This window comes from Chelonia mydas, chromosome 26 (assembly GCF_015237465.2).
Source record: "Chelonia mydas isolate rCheMyd1 chromosome 26, rCheMyd1.pri.v2, whole genome shotgun sequence".
Lineage (NCBI taxonomy): Eukaryota > Metazoa > Chordata > Testudines > Cheloniidae > Chelonia > Chelonia mydas.
Genome location: NC_057859.1, coordinates 15,135,005 through 15,153,901, shown reverse-complemented (window position 1 = coordinate 15,153,901; position 18,897 = coordinate 15,135,005). Strand labels below are relative to the sequence as shown.

Genomic DNA, 18,897 nt, shown 5'->3' with positions numbered 1-18,897 from the left:
AGCTGAGCCCCTCGGGGGCAACATCAACACGCCCCAGGTGGGGCAGGCGGGGGCCTGGACCCCCATCACGGGGCGGGTGATGGCAGCAGGAGCCTAAGACTCCGTCTCGCCAGCCTGCCCTCCCCACCGGCCTGGGGGCACGTGCCCTGGGCCAGGCCCCGACCGCCTGGGGCACAGTCCTGCCCGGTGGTGCGTCGGGGCAATCGAGGGGCCTGGCAGCCAGGGCCCGGGGGGGAAGGTAGAATGGGGCCGTGGGGCTGGGGCAGGCTGCATACGGAGCTGGTGGGGATTTGCACCTGCCAAACAGTGACCTCATTTCACTCCCCCCTCCCCCCCCCCGCAAACAGCCCCCAATCCTCAGCAAAGGGGCAAACATGCGACTCCCCCTGGCCCAGCCTGGTGGTGAATGGGCCACTCCGGGGCTGTTTGCTCAGCTGGGCCAGCCTCCGAGTGGTGTGGGACTGGATCCTGATCTAGGGCTGGGGGTCTGGCCCTGCTCGGCCTAACCCCCACTCCCAGTCCGAAGCGCCCCAGCCTCCCTGGGGTCTTGTGCAGCCCGAGGCTCTGACACAGGGAGCCCCACGCCAAGTGCCCCCCATGTGCCCTCGGACAGGCACAAGGCACAGGGGCTGGGTCACACACCCCACATTTGGGGGGATTCCAGGCCTGGGCTCAGCCACAGACTGAGCCCTGAGCGTTCTGGCCAGGTCACATGGGGGCCAAGCCCCCATCGGCTTACCACAGACAGAAAGCTGAGTCCGACTGCAAACGGCACCTTACAGGGCTCCTACCAAGGGGCAGGCAGAGACGGGGAGCCAGGGCTGGGATAGCAGGAGCTGCAGATCGGGAGTGAGGGGCACCAGGGCTGGAGCCCAGCCAAGTACTTTTGCCTCTGAGCCACTCACTTTGCTGAGTTTAATCCAAGCCCCACCCCTGCTCCTCCAGGGTGATCCTGGCCACAGCCCCATTGGCCGGGCCGGGCCCCCCTCACCCAGCATGGCTATAAATGGGGCGCAGGATGCAAGTGCTCAAATGCTTGAGCTCAGCATGCCTGGGTCCCAGCTCCTTCTGCTCGCCCTGCTCTGCGGAGGCTCAGGTAGGGACAGCCATGGGGACTGGGCTGCCCCGCTCCACCCCTGCACCGGGCTGAGGCATCGGCCCCACGGATCCAGCCAGGAGGGTGCATGGCCCTGGGCTGGGAGGGGAGCGATGGAGACATGAGGGGAGCCCCTGATGGAGGCATCTGCGAGGCAGGGGGACCCCTCACAAGGCAAGGGCTGGGGGCTGAGATGTGAGAGCCGTGGGGAGTGGGGTGTAGGGGACCCAGCCCAGCCCCTGGGGAGTGATGAGATGGGACCTCATGGTCCTTCCTGCCCCGGGCTGGGGGAGATGGGACAGGGACGGTTCTGTCAGCTCTGCCCTCCAGGCCTGGATCTCCTCCCCAGTGATGGGCGCATGGGGCAGAGGCAGGAGGGGCCCTTCCACAGAGTCCTTCACTCCCTACAATGGGCCAGAGCTGCTCCTTGGACCCGGGGCAAACCCCTGCACCACCGCCCCATGTGCAGCGCCAGGGTGCCACTAGGTCACCATGGGACTTCAGTGGAAACACAGAGCCTGGAGGGGCAGATGCAGCCCAGCCATGGGAGAGCTCACAGTGTAAGAGTCCAGGGGACAGGACTCGGACTCCTGGGTTCTCTCCTCAGCCCTCAGAGAGGAGCGGGGTCTAGTGATATGTGCGGGGGGGCTGGGAGACAGGACTCCTGGGTTCTATCCCAGCTGTGCTGCTCACTCTGTGTAACTTCCCTTTCCCATGCTGTACCTCAGTTTCCCCATCTGTAAAAGGGGCTAATGCTGCTGGCCCACTCTGGGTAAGTGCTTTGCGATCCTGAGATGCAGAGACCTCTAGAAGGGCTGATCTGGCTGTGGGGAGAGAAACCTCTGACTGCCAGACCTGGTCACCTGGTTTTGACAGAGTCTTTCAATGACTTCCCGCAGCCCAGTTGCCATTCTGTGGCTGGTGTCGGCTTTGCGGGTGTGGACCGGCCAGCTCAGCCACATTGGAGCATCCCCTTTGGAAACATGTCCCGTCTTTGACGCTGTTGTGTAGGTGGGGAATTCGGCAGAGGCTGGTGGAAGATGCAGAGCCAGAGAACGCTCCCAGCCAGGGCAGATCACCACCCCGCATGCCCTGGCTGCTTGGGTTGGGTCTCCGCCGGGGCCTTTCGTCAGGAACTCAGGCAGTTCTGGGGATCCAAGCTCATGCTTCAGGGCACAGGGGTCAGGAAGGGATTCTTAGCGCTGTGCCCAACGACCAGGTGCATTATTGGGGCTTCTCCTCCCCCAGTGTATCCAGCATTGGCTGCTGCTGGGCTGGAAGAGCAATTGGGCAGATCCAGTGGTGACGCCCCTGGGCCTGGTGACTGATGTCCTGGGGGGAGGAGGGGGCTAGGAATGGAGGGGCAGGGGATGGGTTGTGGTCCCGCCCAGCTCCCCCTCTGAACACCCAAAACACAGGGAGGGGGAACAAAGGGCTGACGGCACATCCTGCGTGGGCAGCCCCACTCCCCATGGGGGGAGTCCGTGTCTGGGCTACACAGGGGCAGGGGACCCTCCCCAGGGCAACTCCGTGGGGTGGGTCCCTCTTGGCGCCGGTGTGTGAGCAAATGGGGCAGGAGGGGTCTGAGAGTTTCTGGTGCCCTGGAGGACGAGTGCTAGTAATAATAATAGGGCTCAGATTTTCCTAGATGCGATAGCTGATGGATTCCTTCAGCAAGTAGTTGCTGAACCGACTAGAGGGGATGCTATTTTAGATTTGGTCTTGGTGAGTAATGAGGACCTCATAGAGGAAATGGTTGTAGGGGATAATCTTGGCTCAAGTGATCATGAGCTAATTCAGTTCAAACTGAATGGAAGGATTAACAAAAATAAATCTGCAACTAGGGTTTTTGATTTCAAAAGGGCTGACTTTCAAAAATTAAGGAAATTAGTTAGGGAAGTGGATTGGACTGAAGAATTTATGGGTTTAAAGGTAGAGGAGGCCTGGGATTATTTTAAATTAAAGCTGCAGAAGCTATCGGAAGCCTGCATCCCAAGAAAGGGGAAAAAATTCACAGGCAGGAGTTGTAGACCAAGCTGGATGAGCAAGCATCTTAGAGAGGTAATTAAGAAAAAGCAGAAAGCATATAGGGAGTGGAAGAAGGGAGGGATCAGCAAGGAAAGCTACCTTATTGAGGTCAGAATATGTAGGGATAAAGTGAGACAGGCTAAAAGTCAAGTAGAGTTGGACCTTGCAAAGGGAATTAAAACCAATAGTAAAAGGTTCTATAGTCATATAAATAGGAAGAAAACAAAGAAAGAAGAAGTGGGACCGCTAAAAACTGAGGATGGAGTGGAGGTCAAGGATAATCTAGGCATGGCCCAATATCTAAACAAATACTTTGCCTCAGTCTTTAATAAGACTAAAGAGGATCTTAGGGATAATGGTAGCATGATAAATGGGAATGAGGATATGGAGGTAGACATCACCATATCTGAGGTAGAAGCGAAACTCAAACAGCTTAATGGGACTAAATCGGGGGGCCCAGATAATCTTCATCCAAGAATATTAAAAGAATTGGCACAAGAAATTGCAAGCCCATTAGCAAGAATTTTTAATGAATCTGTAAACTCAGGGGTTGTACCGTATGATTGGAGAATTGCTAACATAGTTCCTATTTTTAAGAAAGGGAAAAAAAGTGATCCAAGTAATTATAGGCCTGTTAGTTTGACATCTGTAGTATGCAAGGTCTTGGAAAAAATTTTGAAGGAGAAGGTAGTTAAGGACATTGAAGTCAATGGTAAATGGGACAAAATACAACATGGTTTTACAAAAGGTAGATCGTGCCAAACCAACCTGATCTCCTTCTTTGAGAAAGTAACAGATTTTTTAGATAAAGGAAACGCAATGGATCTAATTTACCTAGATTTCAGTAAGGTGTTTGATACGGTGCCACATGGGGAATTATTAGTTAAATTGGATAAGATGGGCATCAATAGGAAAATTGAAAGGTGGATAGGGAATTGGTTAAAGGGGAGACTACAACGGGTCCTACTGAAAGGTGAACTGTCAAGTTGGAGGGAGGTTACCAGTGGAGTTCCTCAGGGATCGGTTTTGGGACCAATCTTATTTAATCTTTTTATTACTGACCTGGGCACAAAAAGTGGGAGTGTGCTAATAAAGTTTGCAGATGATACAAAGCTGGGAGGTATTGCTAATTTAGAGAAGGACAGGGATACCCTACAGGAGGATCTGGATGACCTTGTAAACTGGAGTAATAGGAATAGGATGAAATTTAATAGTGAGAAGTGTAAGGTCATGCATTTAGGGATTAATAACAAGAATTTTAGTTATAAGCTAGGGACGCATCAACTAGAAGTAACGGAGGAGGAAAAGGACCTTGGAGTATTGGTTGATCATAGGATGACTATGAGCTGCCAATGTGATATGGCTGTGAAAAAAGCTAATGTCGTCTTGGGATGCATCAGGAGAGGTATTTCCAGTAGGGATAAGGAGGTTTTAGTACCGTTATACAAGGCACTGGTGAGACCTCACCTGGAGTACTGTGTGCAGTTCTGGTCTCCCATGTTTAAGAAGGATGAATTCAAACTGGAACAGGTACAGAGAAGGGCTACTAGGATGATCCGAGGAATGGAAAACTTGTCTTATGAAAGGAGACTCAGGGAGCTTGGCTTGTTTAGCCTAACTAAAAGAAGGTTGAGGGGAGATATGATTGCTCTCTATAAATATATCAGAGGGATAAATACCAGAGAGGGAGAGGAATTATTTAAACTCAGTACCAATGTGGACACAAGAACAAATGGATATAAACTGGCCACTAGGAAATTTAGATTAGAAATTAGACGAAGGTTTCTAACCATCAGAGTGAAGTTTTGGAATAGCCTTCCGAGGGAAGTAGTGGGGGCAAAAGATCTATCTTGCTTTAAGATTAAACTCGATAAGTTTATGGAGGAGATGGTATGATGGGATAACATGGTTTTGGTAATTAAATATTCATGGTAAATAGGCCCAATGGCCTGTGATGGGTTTTAGATGGGGTAAGATCCAAGTTACCCGGGAAAGAATTTTCTGTAGTATCTGGCTGATGAATCTTGCCCATATGCTCAGGGTTTAGCTGATCGCCATATTTGGGGTCGGGAAGGAATTTTCCTCCAGGGCAGATTGGAAGGCCCTGGAGGTTTTTCGCCTTCCTCTGTAGCATGGGGCACGGGTCACTTGCTGGAGGATTCTCTGCTCCTTGAGGTCTTTAAACTACAATTTGAGGACTTCAATAGCACAGATATAGGTGTGAGGTTTTTTTGTAGGAGTGGTGGGTGAAATTCTGTGGCCTGCGTTGTGCAGGAGGTCAGACTAGATGATCATAATGGTCCCTTCTGACCTAAATATCTATGAATCTATGAATCTAGATCGAGCCCCCAGCCGGCAGATGGACAGGTCCCCTGGATCCAACGTTGTTCTGTACTGGGTCTGATAACATGCTCATCACTGCTGGGTTGGGAGGGACGGAGAGAGGGACAGACGGATGGATGGAGAGAGGGAGGGCGAGATGAACAGAGGGACAGATGGAGGGAGGGAGGGATGGGGAGACGGAGAGAGGGATGAGGGGACGGATGGATGGAGGGAGGGAGGGACATACGGAGGGACAGACAGAAGGTTGGAGGAGGGGAGACAGAGGAATGGGGGGATGGAGAGAGGGATGGAGGGACGGGGGGATGGAGGAATGGGGGGATGGATGGAGGGACGGAGGAATGGGGGGACAGATGGAGGGATGGAGGGACGAGGATGGAGGGACGGGGGGACGGAGGGGGCGTTGGAGAGAGGACAGCTGCCCCCGCACGGAGGCTGTCTGTCCCTGGTGCCGACCAGGCCCCAGCTGCGTGTCACTAACCGGGCCTTGGCCTCTCTTGTTCCTAGCCCTGGCCGGGAGGCTGCTGGCCCAGCAGGGCTGTGCCGAGGGCCCGACGTTCTGGTGCCAGAGCCTGGCGACAGCCATGCAGTGCGGTGCAGTGCAGAGCTGTGCCCGGGCCGGGTGGAACCAGGCTGCTAAGGCAGGTCCCGTCCGTGCCCCGCAAGCTGCCACGGTCGGGCTGTGTGAGATGCTGGGGCAGGGGGAGACAGGCCCCCAGCAGCTCCCCCAGGCCCTGGGCTCCGGGCACCAGCCAGCGACCCTGCAGCTCCCCCGCGCTGAGCATGGCTGGCACTCCCCAGGCCCCAGATGGGATGACCCACCCGGGGAGTGGGGGAGCCAGGGCTGCTCTCTGGCCCCGCGAGGGCCATTCCCTTCCAGTCGGGGGGCAGCGGCTCAGGCAGAGGTGTGTGCCATCAGACCCACAGGTCCCAGGTTCGGGGCCAGCGGGGGGGCCTGGCTAGGGGCAGTCAGAGTGTCCCCGAGCCCCAGGGGGCTTGGCCCCAGCCCCATCCAGGGAGCCCTCGGGAGGCCGGCAGGGAGAGAGCTGGGTGGGGCCAGAACCGCGGGTCCCAGGAAGGGGGGTGGCCACAGCTGGCCCTTGGTCTGGGGGGGCTGCAGCTGAGCAGCCCTGGGGTCCCCGCAGGAGCCATGGCTAGGGGCTTGGTGGGAGCCATGAAGCAGGGTCCAGGGGGGCTGGTGGCTCAGCCATGAGGCAGGGGCGCTGGGGGGTGCCCTGGGCACGCTGGCCCCAGGCCATCGCCCTGCTGACGGGTGTGGGGGGAGCCAGAGGAGCAGCTGGGGCCCTACAGAGGGGCCCTGACCCCAGCCCCCTCACACTCAGCCACTGACGTGGTCTCTCCCCCACCAGGAGGACATGTGCGCGGACTGCGGGCAAATCATCACCATCCTGACTCGCATGGCCAAGGATTCAGCCTTCAAGGTACCATGGGGGAACAGGGCTAGTTTCTGCTAGGCCTGGGGGGCGGGGGCTGGCCACAGCCCAGGCTCTGCCCCACTCACTTCCTCCTTCCCCCCACAGGACAGCATCCAGAAGTACCTGACCCATGAATGCACCCTGCTGCCCCTGAGCACCCTGGTGCCACACTGCCAGAAGGTGGTGGACACATACTTCACCCTCTTCATCTCCTGCCTGGAGGGGCAGATCGTAAGTGGGACCCACTTGGCCCCTTCCCCAGGGTGGGGGAGGATCCCTATTGCCACCTGACTTTCAGCACCGAGCCAATCAGATACCGGGGGGGCCCTGCTGCCCTCGCATGATGGCACCATGCCAGGAAATAAAGCCACCCCCAAGGGCTAGCAGCCCAAGGGAGCACTAGCCATACAGCTGGGACATGGGCTGGTGGGGAAACTGAGGCACAGAGCGAGGAGGATTTACCCAGGGTCCCAATGAGTCCGGGTCAGAGGCTAGGACTAGAACCCAGGAGTCCCAGCCCTGTCTGCTCAACCCCACTCGACCCCACTCCCCAGCCAAGGCCAGTCCTGCTGCCCGATCCCTTGCTGGACCCAGTAGGCACCAGAGACTGCTCTGGACTCACTGGCAGATGCTGTGCCAAGGGGATGGTAACCCAACCCACTGAGCCCCAGTCTTGCTCTGCCAGTGCCCGTGGGCACAAGGGCTGGGCAGCGCTGGCTGGTCACCCTGCCTCATGATGGGCTGGGGTCACTCTGTCGTGCAGGGTCTCTCCTCCTGCTAGTCCTGCTTGGCAGACAGGAGAGCAGCACTGGGGCAGATCGGATCAGAACCGGGGCGCAGCCGAACTGGGCAGGTCCAGCAGGGGGCGCAGGCAGAGACACCCCACAGCCAAGGGGTTCCACAGCCCCCTGCACCACAGGGATCCGCCCCTCCAGAGGAATTCCCGGCCCCAGGGGTCAGGCAGTGTCAGAACGCAGGGGGCTCCCCATTGCATCACTTGTGGACCCCAGGGCACAAAACCATGTCCCCCTCCACTCCCGCCTCCGCTCCCCACATGTCACTGACCACTGCTCTGCCCCTCAGAAACCCGCCTCCATCTGTGGCAAGCTGGGCCTGTGTCCCACGGACCCGTCGCAGGACAAGAGCCCGGACAAGTGCGTTCTCCAGCTGCTGCGAGGTCTCCACCTGGACCTTCCAGATGGTCAGACCCAGGTACAGGCACCTCCACCCCGGCTGGGCCCTATCCTGCTGCCATGTGGGGTCCCGCTACCTACTTCAGCAGGGCTGATGTGCTGAATTCTGGGGGCAGCTCCCCCATACAGAGGGCCAGCACCAGGCCTAGGTGCCCACACGTCCCCCCCACACCCTGGGTGTCCCATGACACCACACAGACTGACACCAAGCCCATCCCTGCACCATGGAATCGGGCTCCTGGATCCCAGCTTCACTGACAGCCCCCGATGACTGACAAGGAAACCCTCCCGGCGCAGTCTGGCTGCCTGAGTCTGCTTAGAGCCTGAGCCCATCACTCTGAGGGACAGCAGGGAAGCTACCTAGCCTTGAGCTCATAGAGCTGGGTCCTTTAGGTCAACCAGAGGCTTGGGCAATTAGATTCTCAGGTTCAATGCCTGCCCTGGGGCATGTAACGGGGGTCCCGGGGAGCCACACTGAAGTTATTCAATTAGGGTAAACTGCAAAGAATGGGGCAGACAATCCCCAAAGCTGGTGGATATTCCAAAACTTAGATTTACCCAGCCAGCCCAAACCAGCTTCTGTAGCACCTCCCTGGTCACCCAGAAGCCAACACACAGTTCCCTCAAAGCCACCCAGCCTCAGGCCTCCACCCAGACACCCAAGTCAAAGCTGATGAGGGTTACGGGAAATCTTATTCATTATATAAGAAAGTTCTACCAATCCCAAAGGATCGGACACATCACCTCCCAGTTAATGAATATTCCAGATCTTACCCAAATACATGCTACAGTCAGTTCTTATTAACTAAACTAAAATGTATTAAGAGATTGTTGGTTAAAAGATCAATACGCATACAGACATGAGTACAGTTCTGAGATCAGATTCATAGCAGAGATGGTGAGCTTTGTAGTTCCAAAATGTTCTTTCAGAATTAGTCCATAGGTTATAGTCTAATGTCCATATTCAGGGTGATCCAGGCGGGATTGGAGAGCTCAGTCTTATGACTTAAACTGCCCCTGCATGAAGCATCAAGCAGATCTGAGATAAAAAGAATCAGGACCCTAGGGTCTTTATACAGTTCCAGGCCTTCTCTTGACAGCTCGGAGTCCCTAGGCGAACAATAGACAATCATGGAGACTTTGAAGTAGACCTATTTCCTAAGCATCACCGGTAATTAGCTACATGGATTAACATAAGGCAATTTATCCATTAGGCAGTTTGTCACTATAGCTATTGATTCAGAGATCAAAAGGGAATATTAACATTTAGATGAATCTTGGGTGAAATAATGTCATTGTCTATATGTCTCTATAAAGTTTGTGATAGACAGGGACTGTCTGTTTACATGGCTAACATTTAACAAGATATGAGTACACTCATACAATTAGTATCACCTCTAATTCTTTAACAATATAGGTTTGCATTTCAAAGTTCTGGCCTATCTAACAAGGAATGGCCCTAATTACCATTCACATACTTTTCAAACATGTCTCTAAAGGCTGAATTTGTGTCATTTATCCTGCAGGATGTTTAACCCTTTCTGGCCATGCGTCACACCCTCAACGTGAGATTTGTGTAGACGGAAGTATTTGGAGCTCCTGGATACACCTTAAGGACCTCCCAATATTGATATGAGCTGTGTTTATATTGAATTCTTTGTAAGGCCAATGATGCATCCTTTGGCCCAAGTTGACAACTTAGTCCATACTCTGTCAAACACTCTAGTGATTTCAGGGTTGAGCCTATGTGTTAACATAGACATCAATGTTTTTCAGCGAGCACTGACTTTGACATTTAGCCATGAAGGTGGTGAGTTGTTGTACCTCAGTTTCCCTTTTTGCACAGCAGTCCAAGCTTGTAATGGTTTTTCTGCTGTGGAAAGTTTTAGGATTGTGTATAGGCATTAGCTGTGAAACCTCAGCATTATTAGGCTTTCTAATACAAAGTGCGTTCTTATTGCCTCAAACAGCATACTCATAAGGGTTTCGATTACATAGTGTGTTTACATGTACCACTCTTAACACGTTTGAGGATTTTTCCCATAAGTCATGTTTTTGGCATCAGCGGTGAACTAGTTACAAGAGTTAACATTCGCATGAATATTAACATCAAATCTATCACAAGTGTACAAGCACAGTCATTTTTGTCATGCCAAGCCTTTTGTTTAGCTAAATCATTCTTTAGGTCAGCGTGTTCAATATCCCTTTTGAACCTTTGTAGATTTTCCTTTACCTCAGGGTTTTTCTTAACATAGACACTTAGTTTAACCACGTCCTCGGGGCTTCGGTATTTTAGAGATGAGTGAGGCAGGTCTGCCTTTCAAGGCTCAGCTTGCCTTCCTTCCTTTCCCTTTGTAGACGATGCAATTTGAGCTTCCTGGTATACCTTAGTCTGTGGGCTCGCCAGCTATGCTCTTATTGCCAGCCACTGTGGGCAACTTTGTTCCTCCCTTGTCAGCTAGGTAATTTGCATGGACAATGTGCCTTAAAGAGACACAACCATTTTCTATCATTATGTCTGAACTACAGTTCTCCTGCTTTTCAGCTACCTATTTCTGCATCCACAAGGCATCAGATGCATTAGAGCTTACTAAGAAATCACCTGATGTATCCAAAGTGTCTATGGGTCTCTTCACAAGGCTGCTCTGCTGTGTAAAGCTAGGAATCCAGCCCTCCTTTTGACCTGAGACACAAACTGTTCACTTCCAATATCAATTAATGAAGCCTCCTTTAAGCTATCTACACTGGATTTTTCCAAAGCAAAGTCATCTTCATTTCAAAGAATCATAGACTATCAGGGCTGGAAGGGACCTCAGGAGCTCAGCTAGTCCAACCCCCTGCTCAAAGCAGGACCAATCCCCAGCTAAATCATCCCAGCCAGGGCTTTGTCAAGCCTGACCTTAAAAACCTCTAAGGAAGGAGATTCCACCACCTCCCTAGGTAACGCATTCCAGTGTTTCACCACCCTCCTAGCGAAAAAGTTTTTCCTAATATCCAGCCTAAACCTGCCCCACTGCAACTTGAGACCATTACTCCTTGTTCCGTCATCTGCCACCACTGAGAACAGTCTAGATGCCAGCCCCACTCTCTGCCCCGGCTGCTGGAGCTGACCCTGTTCTTTTTTCCCAAGGGAGGCCCCAGCAAGGACCTGCCATTCCCGCTTCCGCTGTGCTGGATGTGCCGCTCCTTCGTCGGCCGGATAGAGTCCACCATCCCCAAGGTGCTGTGCCCACCATCTGCCCCCCCGGGGCATCGCGGGAGAGACCCCAAAGCTGGCCCCAGCTCCAGTCCTGCCCAGGATGGCAGCAAACGGGAGGCTGTGAAATGAGCTAGGCAGGTCTCAGTCCGGCCGGCGGTGGTTGGTACAGGTGCTGGCAGCCCAGAGGGAGATGCCCAGGGCTGAGCTCCCAGGGCAGGGCGTGGGGGACACTCGCTCTGCCACGTGGGAAATGCCTGAGGAAACTAAAGTGCATTTTAGCTCTGAAAAAATGACTCGGGGAGCAGCCCTGCTCGCTCCACGGTTCCTCTGGGTCCCCTGCATCCCAACGCAGCCCCGGGAGAGCTGGATCCTCCCCGTGCTGGGCAAGAGGTGCCATCGGTCACCTTCAGGGATGGGGTGCCCCCAGGGCAGAACCGAGAGTGACTGGAATTCGGAGCCTGGCTTGTGTGGCTGAGCCAAGGGGGAGCATGAGGGGCTGGCAACGGGCAATGCCAGTTCGTTAGGGCAGTGGGGGTGTCCCCATGGGGACAATAACCCCAGGCGCCCTTGAACTGGAGAGGAGGGAGCAGGAATCAGGACCTGAGGGAGTTCAGCCTTTGTTTTGCTCCCAAATTGGGACAAAAAATCAAAGTGTTTCTATGGGAAAATCTCCAAACGTGTTTCATTTGGAATCGGTTCAACACTGACACCAAACTGTGTCTTCCCAGGGTGCCATGGTGCCTCGTGTCCCCTGCCCACGCTCTCCCCTAGGGGCTGGACTCACTAGCCAAACTACATCTCCCATGATGCACTACATGGCTCGGTTAGCCAGCACACCATTGTGCATCATGGGAGATGTAGTCCAAGTAGGGGAGAACTACAACTCCCATGAGGCACCACAGGCAGATGCAGTTTAACATCAAACTGACTCAAAACCAAACCCTTTGGTTGGAGTTTTTCATGAGGAAAATTTCAGTTGTTTGCAGAAACGGCATTTTTGGTTGGAAACTAAATTCAGAAGAAAATTCCCAGTCAGCTCGAAGGACACTTTAGGCCCCCAGCCTGTGAGCCTGGAACTGCCAATGTCCTGTGGCAATTCCTGTGCAGCAGCTCTGCCCGGAACAGCAATGCCCAGGGTAAATCTGAGCTATCAGCCCTCGCGCCCTGCTCACGGTTCATCTCAGCTGTTTACATGGTGCCAGGCATCCATGCTCGGGGCCGCTGGCACCACACTGCAGAGAAACACCTGTGCAGCCTAAATTGCCTCCTGCAGTGGCAGCTGCAGCTGGCATCTGTGGCCAGTGGGCACAGGCCAGGGCAGTGGGGCAGACCCACTCCGAGGGTGACATGGGTGGTCAAATCATGGCTTTTCCGTCCAAAAAGAAATGGAATTTTCCTGATTTTTTTCTATGAAAAACAACCATTTTCAGTAAAAAAAAATTTGGGTAAAAATCTCTGGGTTTTGATCAAAGTTCTTTGGCTTTTAAAAATGGAAACATTTGATCTAACCCTTGAAATTCGATATCAAAATCATTTTAACTTAAAAAAAAAATCGGGGAGTTTTTCCATCCACAAAATGAAAAAAATGGCAGGATCTTTTGGGGAAAAACCTGGAATTTTCCAAAATGTCCAGCAAAAAAACAACAGGTCTACCCAGGGCCTCGCTGCAGCCACTCCTGCCACAGGAGCTGGCCTGGGGGGAAGGGGACATCACTAGGGGGGCAAGGGGTGAGAGAGCCGAGGGGGGGGTACTGACTCAGGCCGTCTGCCCTTCCCCCAGGGGGCCATCGCCAAGTCCATGTCACTGCTCTGCCATCTCTTGCCGGGCACCATCGGTGGCATGTGCCAGGGCCTGATGGAGAAATACACCACCACTGTGCTGGACCTGATCCTGGAGAAACTGGGCCCACGGCTGATCTGTGGGATGCTCCTCATGTGCGCCACGGGGGAGAACTGCGGCCCGGGTGAGTCCTGGCCCTGGCCCTGCTCTGCTGCTTCTGGGCTTGGGGGTTGGAGCGTCTACACTGCATTTTAACCCTAGGTTAAGGATTTTCTGACCCGTGCTTGAACCTGGGGCTTTGGTATCCACACTGCAGTGCGCAGACCCACCAGCTTAACTCGAGCTCGGAACTGTCAGCCCTGCAGCGTCCCGGGATCTGGCCCCGGGTTAGCACAACTGCAGTGTAGACGCAAGGGGGCTTAGGCTTGAGCCCAGGTTCAAGCTATGGGCTTACATCGCAGTGTAGACACGCTAGAGAGCAGAGTGTGCTGGCCCTTGAACGGCAATTCCCCGACCCAGTACTAGGCTGTCATGGCTGCAGCCCAGAACTGAGGCATTCTGGGATTTGTAGCCTGAAGCGATGCCGGGAGGTGGAGCCTGTGGCACCAAGGCATGCTGGGATGGGGGAAGGCTATAAATAAACTGCGTTTTAATGCTGTCCTGGCCAGGCTGCCTTGGTCCTGGGCTGCGATGGCCCCCGGGGGTAAGACCAGGGCACTGGGGGAGACGTTCCCTGCGGCTCGTGTGCGTTTCACACCTGCCCCTGGCTGCTGCCACACTGCCCCAGCCTTCGTGTCTCTCACGTTGCTCCCTGTTGCCCTGCAGAGCCGCCCCTGGCCCGGAGCACCGAGTGCCAGGCCTGCGTCACTGTCACGGGCCTGGCGAAGTCGACCGTGCAGGTGAACAGCACTGTGGCAGACGTGGAGGCAGCTCTGCGTGGGGCCTGCAGCGGTGCCCACCTGGGCTGGCAGGAGGTGGGTGCCAAGGCTGCTGGCAGTGATGCAGGAGGGATGAGGCCAAGGGGCATCGGGTGCCCTCCCCAACTGGCTCCTCGTTCCCAGCTCCTCCCCAATGTCCCGTTTCCATGGACATGGTGGTCAGTGCCAGGGGATGTGACGTGATGAGTGGGGTTCCTGGCAGGCAGAGCGGGGCTGGAGGGTCTACGTGAGGGGCTCTCTGGGAAGGTGGGGTCCATGCTGTGCTAGTGTCTGAGCTCCCTGCCTGGCGGGGTCCCAAAGGCCTCGCCCTTGGGGCCATGAGCCATGGGGTCTGGCCCACGTGGCTCTCCCTGCAGGATCGAGACCCTCACAGATGAAGCCAGCCGTGCCCCTGAGATCTGCAAGGAGCGCCCGGAGGGCAGGAGGGCGTCAGTGGGGAGGGAGTTGGGGCTCCACGGACAGAAGACCAGGTGGAGATACTAACCCGCCTCCTCCCTCCCCAGTGCAAGAGCTTCATCGAGCAGCACCAGCCCCAGCTGCTGACCTTGCTGCCAAAGGCCTGGGACCCCCAGAGCATGTGCCAGGTAAGAGCCACCTTCTGGTGACGTGACGTAGCCACAAACACCCCCATCCCCAGCCAGGGATCCAGGCCACTTGCCCCAGCCAGATGGCGCCAGGACCTGAAAGGAAAATCCTGGGAGACTCTCTGAGTTACTGCAGCCCCCAGCCAGGCTCCCCTCCCCAGCTCCCTCCATCGCCACTCAGAGGGGAGCTGCCCCCGCCCTGCTCCCGAGGCTGACGGGCCTTGTGCTTTCTCTGCCACCTGCACACAGGAACTGGGCGCATGCAAGGCTGGGACGGGCCCTGCTCCCGGAGCCGAGGGCTGCATGCAGGGACCAGCCTACTGGTGCTCCAGCCTGGAGGCTGCCGAGCAGTGCCAGGTGAGTACCGTGCCGGGGGAGGTGGACCCAGTGGATGCACGCTCAGCTTTGCCTCCCCTCACTCCCCTAAGAGGCCCCTTTCCACCCCAGCTCCCCGCCCTCCAGGCGGGCGGGGGACACAAGCCCTGCTCCAGGTCCATCGTGAGGCATGGGGGTCTCTTTCCCATCATCACTGGGGCCCAGATTCCTCCTGCCTGGGCAGGTCACCCCAGCTGGAACATGAGCGGGAGGGGACCCTGTCTGGCTCTAACGTCTCCTCTCCCCGTTCCCTTCCAGGCTGTGCAGCACTGCCAGGCCCATGGCTGGGCATAGCCGGAGACACGCCAGGCTGCTGAGCCAACTCTCCCCTGCCTGCGCCCCCAGCCCAGCCGATCCCCCTCCTCCCCCAAGGGCAGCCTCCACTTTCAGTCTCGCCCCCTTGAGAGTGATTTCTTCCCCTCTGCCACCCCCTCTCCGGCCAGCCTTGGCTACCTCCTCAGTGCTGCTGTCCCACGCCTGTGCTCTGCCCCAGGGCGCGTGCACCAAGAGTGACGCCTGCGGCTCCAGGGCTGTTGGGTTAGGCCTTGGGCTGGCTCACAACGGCTTGGAGAGATCTGCAAGCGGCCTCCTTGCTGGGGAGACACCTGCCTTCGTAACTAGCCAGCTGGGGCCAGGGCGAGCAGCTGGGCTGAGCTGCGTCGCTGAGATTCCTGTGCGGAGCCGGAGCCGATGTCAGACCTCCAAGGCCCCTGGCTAGAATTGCCAGGCCAGGCCAGCCCCACCGGGCAGCTCCCTCACACGCCTATAAAGGGGGTCCAAGGAAGCGTTTGGCACGTGCTGCATCTCCCAGGCAGCCATGGCCTGAATCTCTGCAGAGATCCAGCTACGTGCTGAGACCCCGTTTGCGAGCAACTTAGGCAGTCGCTGTGCAGGGCACTGGCTCCCCAGAGAGCACTCTGGGCCCTGGTCCTGGGAGACCTGCAGCTGGCGCTAGGGCTGGGCTGCACCGTAGACAGGGGTGGGAGAGGAGAAGTGGCCAAGCTCCGTGTCTTGCCAAGCTTCTGTCCCTCCTGGGCCGCCACCGAGTGCGCCTCAGAAAGGGGGAGCTGCCCCACAGCCTGTCCACTTACAACTCCCACTGCCAGCAGCACCAGCCCAACTGTGCCCTTAACAGCCCCCCCACGAGGGACGTGGCTGCTGCAGGGAGGAGACGCAGGCAGATCCCATCCTGCACTGGGAGCATGACACAGTATTTCATGCACCTGCAGGAAGCCTATTCTAACCGCTCTGCTCCTGCACCCCTGGGCCAGCGAGGGGCTCGGGTGCAATGCAGCTGCCTCCTCCTCCCCTCCCCTCACAAAGGGAGCAGCCTCTGAGGGACATGGCCCCTGCAAAACTTTGGCTCCGAGACTGAGGCATTACATCCATTGGCTGAGGCCGGGGGGGAAGAGTTAAAACACAACACACACTATTCCCTGCCCCAGTGCCACTGAGAGCCCGCTGGCCACGGGGCAGAAGGGAGCCGTGGGGGCTGCCTGCTGTACAAGAGAAGAGTCTCACGGCAGCGGAGTCCCAGCAAGAACCACACGCTGGCTTGGCTCCCACATCCGAAGATGCAAACTCCCCCCACTCCGAGCTTCGCTGCAGAGAGAAACCCACAGCAGCCTCTGCACGCCAACCACACGTCCAAAACGCCCCCAAGGTTCAGCTGCTTCAGAAACCCACCCCCCGAGGGTCAGCCCCTCTGCTCCCCTGGCTTGGTGTAGTGGGTGAAGGCTCCAGCTTGCTGTATGGAGAAATGTGCCTGACAAATAAAGCTTTGGATTCACACTGGCTGGCCAGGGTGAGATTACAGCCCTTCACGTCCCCTCCAGCCCCTTTCTGGTTCCCTCTTCACTCTCTGTTACCCCACATTGATGATTGCTGGGGTTTGTTTGTTTGTTTTTTAACATCCTTCCCGTGCCAGTGTTGGCAGCCAAGGCCAATCCAGGCCCCTCCATTCCTCTCTGGCGTTGGCTGCTGCTTCCAGTGGCTCTGTGGGACTGAGCGCCACCAGCCTGCCCTCCTGCGAAGGGTTCAAAAGGTTTCTCTCGGCCGCCCTCTTTCCTCCCATGACTTGGCTCCCACATGACAGCTTCCCATGGGAGTCCGAACGGGCCTCCATGGTGCCCTCTGCTCACGGCAGGCAGTTCCTCCGATCTCCTGGCTGGGGAAGACGCCATCCCCCCGAGGCACTTTTTCTCAAAAGTGTCTGGCCAACCTTCTAGTAGCCGGCTGCTCATCTGCCCTGAGCGTAAAGCTGAATTCCCCTTCTCCCCCTCAAGCACAGGATGGTTAATACACCTCTCTCAGAGGCTCCCTGCACTGGCCGTAGGTTCATGGGCCCGGCTGTCGGTGACTGTAAACAACAGAGCAGGAAGCAGTTTCATGAGGATTGTACTTGGGAGGGGGTATGTGAAAAAAGGGACAATTTCCCAGCCAGGCCCCCGGCTCAGGCTAGTGCTGCTGGTTTTCACTGGTACTGTTACAGCAGCTGATAAAGCTCCAGCAGCTCTAACGCCCACAGTCAGAGCAGCAGAGCGTAAAACCCGCCAAGAACCAACCACAGCAAAGAGCGGATGCTCCAAGCCGGGGGAGATGGTATTAGGGCAGGACAGATTTCAGTTACCTGTGCATTTCAAGGGGCAGATGGGGCACTTTTGAAAACCACCAGGCATCTATCTGCAGTTTTAACTGCTCACACACTGTTAAAAATCCAGCTCTAAGATCCTAAATCCCTTGTGAAAGCAGGATATGGGTTCCTAAATCACCTAGTTTCTGACCCTTTGACACTAAGGTCCTAGGAGCTCCTTGCTGGGGGAAGATGTGCCAGCACAATGCAGCATGTGAATTTAAACCAGTGCAGCATGCCAGGTGCTGCTGTTATTTCCGTTTCAGAAAGGCTCATTGGGATTTAGCTCCAGGTGACTGGGAGCGCACAGGGGGAAGGGAAAGAAGCCGCTGTGATGCTGGAACAAGAGCAGCAACACTCAGGGGCTTGCACCCATTTAACTCTAGCAGTGTAAACAGTGACTGAAGAGCCTCTCTAGACACAGACTTGCATCAGCTTAGTTCCAGCTGGGCCAGCCCCTGTGGACAGCCTGTAGCTTAGAGTCAAATCCTGGCTCTTATCGAGTGCTTTTCATCAAAGCACTTTAGAGAGGTCAGTGCCATCAACCCATTTTAAGGATGAGGGAACTGAGGCACAGACAGGCAGTGACCCGCCCAAGGTCACCGCGCAGGCCAGCAGCAGAACTGGCACTCGAACCCAGGTCTCAAGTCCCAGCTCAATGCTCCATCCACTAGGCCACACGGCCTCTCTCAAAGCAAGTGCCCACAGTGCCGTTTGAACCCAGTGTCAAACCACACCTTCGATTACACCGGAGCAGGAACAAGGCCTAAGAGGAGGATTATAGCACAACAGGGTGAAACCAAGAGGGTAGGGGAATTGCTGGCTTAAACACAGGAAGGGCAGTTCTCACACTTACTGCCACCAAGCCCTGAATGTGTCCCATCATCCTCTGCCCACCCTTCCCATACCCTGGGAACCCAGAGCCATACACAGGAAGCAGAGGCTGGGCAGGACAGCAGGCCATTTACACAGTGGCAGGGGGAAGGCAGCAGGCCTCAGAAGGAGCCTCCTGAGCGAATACGCTCCATACATGCACCACCCACCGCAGGGCTCCTCCATGGCCTGCCTCTGCACAGTCACCAACATGCAGCAGCAAAAGGGTTACGGGCCTTTGTTTTCATACTGACACAAATAGCCCTGTCACTTCCCTGACTTGCTAAAGCCACAGTGACCAGCTTCCACCTGCTATCTCCCACCATCAGCAGCTGAGACTTTTCCATCAACAGGCTCGTGGGACCGCTTCAAAGAGACCGTGGGACCGCTTCAAAGAGACCCCAGCGGTTTGGTTCCACTCTG

At 55.8% G+C, this 18,897-nt stretch overlaps 1 protein-coding gene across 2 annotated transcripts; it reads left to right on the top strand.

The window, feature by feature from the left end:
* The first annotated feature begins 985 nt into the window (after positions 1 to 985).
* SFTPB (surfactant protein B) lies at positions 986 to 16,760 on the top strand. 2 transcript variants are annotated; one of them, XR_006287531.1, is made up of 12 exons: positions 986 to 1,096; positions 5,972 to 6,105; positions 6,835 to 6,906; positions 7,006 to 7,131; positions 7,984 to 8,112; positions 11,224 to 11,313; positions 13,073 to 13,256; positions 13,898 to 14,046; positions 14,514 to 14,594; positions 14,844 to 14,951; positions 15,228 to 15,337; positions 15,473 to 16,760. XR_006287531.1 is itself a non-coding variant. In XM_027831984.3 (11 exons), exons 1-11 carry the CDS (start codon positions 997 to 999, stop codon positions 15,261 to 15,263), a joined length of 1,209 nt encoding a protein of 402 aa, XP_027687785.3. In that variant the 5' UTR covers positions 986 to 996; the 3' UTR covers positions 15,264 to 16,760. The 2 variants fall into 2 exon arrangements, 1 of the variants encoding a protein (XP_027687785.3); XM_027831984.3 differs by having other exon boundaries at positions 15,228 to 16,760.
* The last annotated feature ends 2,137 nt before the right edge of the window (positions 16,761 to 18,897 follow it).